The sequence below is a fragment of the Trachymyrmex cornetzi genome, unplaced genomic scaffold (genome assembly GCF_001594075.2).
Source record: "Trachymyrmex cornetzi isolate Tcor2-1 unplaced genomic scaffold, Tcor1.1 scaffold157, whole genome shotgun sequence".
Classification (NCBI taxonomy): Eukaryota; Metazoa; Arthropoda; class Insecta; order Hymenoptera; family Formicidae; genus Trachymyrmex; species Trachymyrmex cornetzi.
Window position 1 is genome coordinate 309645 of NW_017296168.1, and position 4256 is coordinate 313900.

Sequence of the window (4256 nt, forward strand, 5' to 3'; positions counted from 1 at the left end):
GGCCCTTTTCAGGGCCACATAAAGTACCAACAATCGGCCCTTTTCAGGGCCACCAAACATACTGTAATTATTGTGTAAATATACTGTACATAGAACGAACACACTCTCTGGTCTTTCATACGAACCCGGCGGAAGAAACCTCCAGCGAGTAATTGGCGATCCGGCAGAGAGGCCGAAGGCGACGACCGCTGCGTTATTAATATAAGAGCGACTAACCTTCGACCCCCACAAACTGGTGACCCCGACGTGATCCAACATGGAACCGGATAAGTCAGTGATGATCGAAGAGAGCCCGCACTCGGGCAGAATAACCCTGCGGATTCCGCCGTTCTGGCCAGAAGAGCCGGAACTCTGGTTCGCACAGATAGAAGGTCAGTTCGAACTGTGCCGAATAACAAGCGACCACGAGAGATACATCCACGCTCTCTCTAAGATAGAGCCTAAACAAGCGAAGGAGGTCAAGGATATCATCATAAACCCTCCAAGCAGCGAAAAATTTGAAGCCTTAAAAAAGGCATTAATACAGAGGCTGACAGACTCACAAGAGTATAAAATACGCCAACTACTAGAAACTGAGGAGATGGGAGACAGGAAACCATCGCAGTTTCTACGGCATCTGGCAACCCTCGCCGGGACTACAGTCTCTGAAAAACTGCTGCGCACATTATGGCTAGGACGCCTGCCGGCCCAGACCCAGGCCATACTAGCGACACGAGGCGAGAACAACCTCAACAGCGTAGCGGAGCAGGCCGACCGGATACATGAGATCAGCGGTAAAACAATGGTCCAAGCTACAAGCGGACCGCAGTCAACAAGTCCAAACACGCTAGAGGAGCTACAAAGACAAATTGCCGCCCTCACGACAAAAGTTGAGAGAATGACCAACGCATGGGAAAAAGGCAGGCCTCGGAGCAAAACGAGAAACCGGTCCGGAGGTAGGAAGCACCGCCAAGTCTGCTACTACCACCGACGTTTCGGAGCAAAGACACGCAAGTGTGAACAACCGTGCCATTTCGTAGCAGACGAGAAGAGCACGGAAAACACACAGGGCTCTCAATGACGGCGGCCGTTGAAAACAGCCCAAAATTATGCCGCCTACACGTCACCGACAGGGTGACAGGTCGAAGATTCCTTGTGGACACGGGATCCGATGTGAGTATAATACCTCCCCCTCATAAGGGGGGTAACACGAAGCCGACCCCGTACTGTACGCCGCCAATGGCACGTTGATACCAACGTACGGCAGTGGTACTCCAACCAGATTTCGGACTAAGAAGAGCTTTTCCGTGGAGATTTGTGGTAGCCAATACCACACAACCGATACTGGGAGCCGACTTCTTGGCGCACTACAGTCTCTTGCCGGACATGCAGAGAAGGAATTGATAGACGGGAAAACGGGCCTGATGACCAAAGGAATCGCGAGCATTTCATCAACGACTTCCGTCAAGACAATCGTCACACCAAGCAAGTATCACGAGGTTTTAGCAAAATATCCGGATCTCACGAACATCACGGGGCACCAACGCGAGGCGAAGCATGAAACGCAACACTTCATCAAGACAACGCCTGGTCCACCCGAAGCATGCCGACCACGCAGACTGGCCCCTGACAAGCTGAAGGCGGCCAAGACAGAGTTCGACCTAATGCTAAGAGAAGGCATTATACAGCCTTCAAAGAGCCCGTGGTCAGCACCGCTACACCTGGTACCCAAGAGAGACCAGACATGGCGACCATGCGGAGACTACCGGAAACTGAACGCCAGGACAGTACCAGACAGGTACCCCATACCGCACCTAGAAGACTTCGCACACGCGTTGGAAGGAAAAACAATATTTTCCACGCTCGACCTGGTCAGGGCCTATTACCAGATCCCAATACATCCACCGGACGTGCCAAAAATGGCAATCACGACGCCGTTTGGCATGTTCGAGTTCAAGTACATGCCGTTCGGACTTCGGAACGCGGCACAGACGTTCCAGCGATTTATTAACAGCACACTCCACGATCTCGGGTACTGTTACGCATACATCGACGACATCTTGATAGCATCGCGGACACCTCACGAACACGAACGGCACCTGCACGAAGTATTCCAGAGGCTGGATAAACACGGCGTCAAAGTCAATACTGCGAAATGCGTCCTAGGAGAGAGCAAGGTAGCGTTCTTAGGCTACGAAGTTTCGGCCGAGGGGACGAAACCTCCGGAACACAAAGTACACGCTATAAGAGACTTCCCAAAACCGGCAACAATCAAGCAGCTGCGCCGATTCCTGGGAATGACAAATTTCTACATTCATAGGAGATTCATACCAGGAGCAGCCCAAACACAGGCAGCCCTTAACGAGGCGCTCAAAGGCAGCAATATGAAAGGAAGCAGGCCAGTAGAATGGACGCCCGAGCGGGAAACAGCGTTCAACAAGACAAAGGAAAGCCTGGCCCAAGCAACTCTACTAGCACACCCAGACGCAACAGCAAGGTGGCGACTCATCACAGACGCGTCAAACGTGGCAATAGGAGCGGTACTACAACAAGAGAAAGAACAGACTTGGCAACCACTGGCCTTTCTAAGCAAGAAACTGAACAACGCACAAACGAAGTACAGCCCCTATGACAGGGAACTACTGGCTGTATACTCGGCGGTCAGACACTTCCAACACATGCTGGAAGGCCGGCCATTCACCATCCTGACGGACCACAAGCCACTGACGTACGCCTTCAATCAGGACCCGCTACGCAGTTCGCCAAGGCAGGCACGCCACCTGGAGTACATAAGCCAGTTTTCGACCGACATACGGTATATAGCAGGCAGGGACAACATAGTAGCCGACGCCTTGTCCAGAACCGAGGAGGTACGACAAGGAATCAACTTCGAGGACTTAGCCAAGGCCCAGGAGAACGATACAGAGCTACAGGCAGTATTAGAAGCCAAAAGAGGCCTACGGTTGGAAAAGATACCCGTGCCCGGCACCACGACAACCGTATATTGTGACACCAGCACAGCGATAGCGCGACCGTACCTCACACAGGAATTCCAACGTCAAGCGTACGAGTCACTGCACGCCCTGGCACATACAGGAATAAAAGCAACAACAAAACTGGTAGCAAGCCGATTCGTCTGGCCAAACATTAAGAAGGATTGCAGACACAGGCATGCACCCAGTGCCAAAAGGCGAAGATCACGCGACACAATAAGGCACCGGTACACAACATAATAGGACCAACACAGCGCTTCGAACACATACACATAGACCTCGTCGGCCCACTACCAAGTTCGGAAGGATACCGCTACTGTCTAACAATAATAGATCGTTTTACACGTTGGCCCGAGGCAATACCGGTACCCAACATAACGGCTGAAACAATAGCAAAGCATCTATTCAGCACGTGGATAGCACGGTTTGGCGTCCCACTAAGAATAACAACGGACCAAGGCCGTCAGTTCGAGGCTGACCTATTCAAAGGACTGACACGACTAATCGGAACCACACACTGGAGAACAACAGCCTACCATCCGCAGGCTAACGGCATGGTAGAGCGCTTCCACAGGCAAATAAAGACGGCCATCAAGAGTCACGACACAGAGCGATGGACAGAAGTCCTCTCAGTAGTCCTAATGGGAATCCGAGCCGCAACCAGGGAAGACTTACAGGCTACCTCCGCGGAGCTAGTCCTGGGGGAAACCATTAGGTTACCAGGACAGTTCCTGACAACCACAAACCGCCGGAACCAAGAGGAACACGATTACCTAAACACGCTAAAAAAGGCTATGGAACATTTGCAACCAAGACTGCGCAGACACGGAGAAGGAGCAACCTTCATCTTTAAGGACCTAGCAAAAACACCCAAGGTTTTTCTAAGGCGCGACGCACCTTCGAGAGCTCTACAGGCACCTTACGAGGGGCCTTATGAAGTCCTCCAGCGGGACGAGAAAACATACAAACTGAGGATCAAAGGAAAACCAGTACGCGTCTCCATAGACCGACTCAAGCCAGCCTACACCCTGGAGGAAGCAACAAACACCGAAACCATGAGCCAAAAACCAACGCCAACCATTACAAGGTCCGGAAGACTATCAAAGCCAACGGTACGGTTCACACAGAACTAGATGGCTCCGCCACTACCAAGGGGGCCATGTGGCAGCCACGAGCGCCAGACAAACGCGGACCCGCCGTACTACCTGAAGCGCGCGCGAGCACATCCGCGAAGTTTCTCGCAAGTGCTCGCGACGCGCGAATCGCTGGTACCGCGGCCGCACC

The 4256-nt window shown here is 52.4% G+C and overlaps 1 protein-coding gene across 1 annotated transcript; it reads left to right on the plus strand.

Annotated features, from left to right (window-relative positions):
• The first annotated feature begins 256 nt into the window (after positions 1-256).
• LOC108758472 (uncharacterized) lies at positions 257-1060 on the plus strand. The gene has a single exon (XM_018503457.1). The coding sequence runs from the start codon at positions 257-259 to the stop codon at positions 1058-1060; it is 804 nt and encodes a 267-aa protein (XP_018358959.1).
• Positions 1061-4256: the final 3196 nt, after the last annotated feature.

What these genes read in the sequence shown, in the direction of transcription:
- LOC108758472 (XM_018503457.1), top strand. Translation starts at nt 257, where the DNA reads ATGGAACCGGATAAGTCAGTGATGATCGAAGAGAGCCCGCACTCGGGC.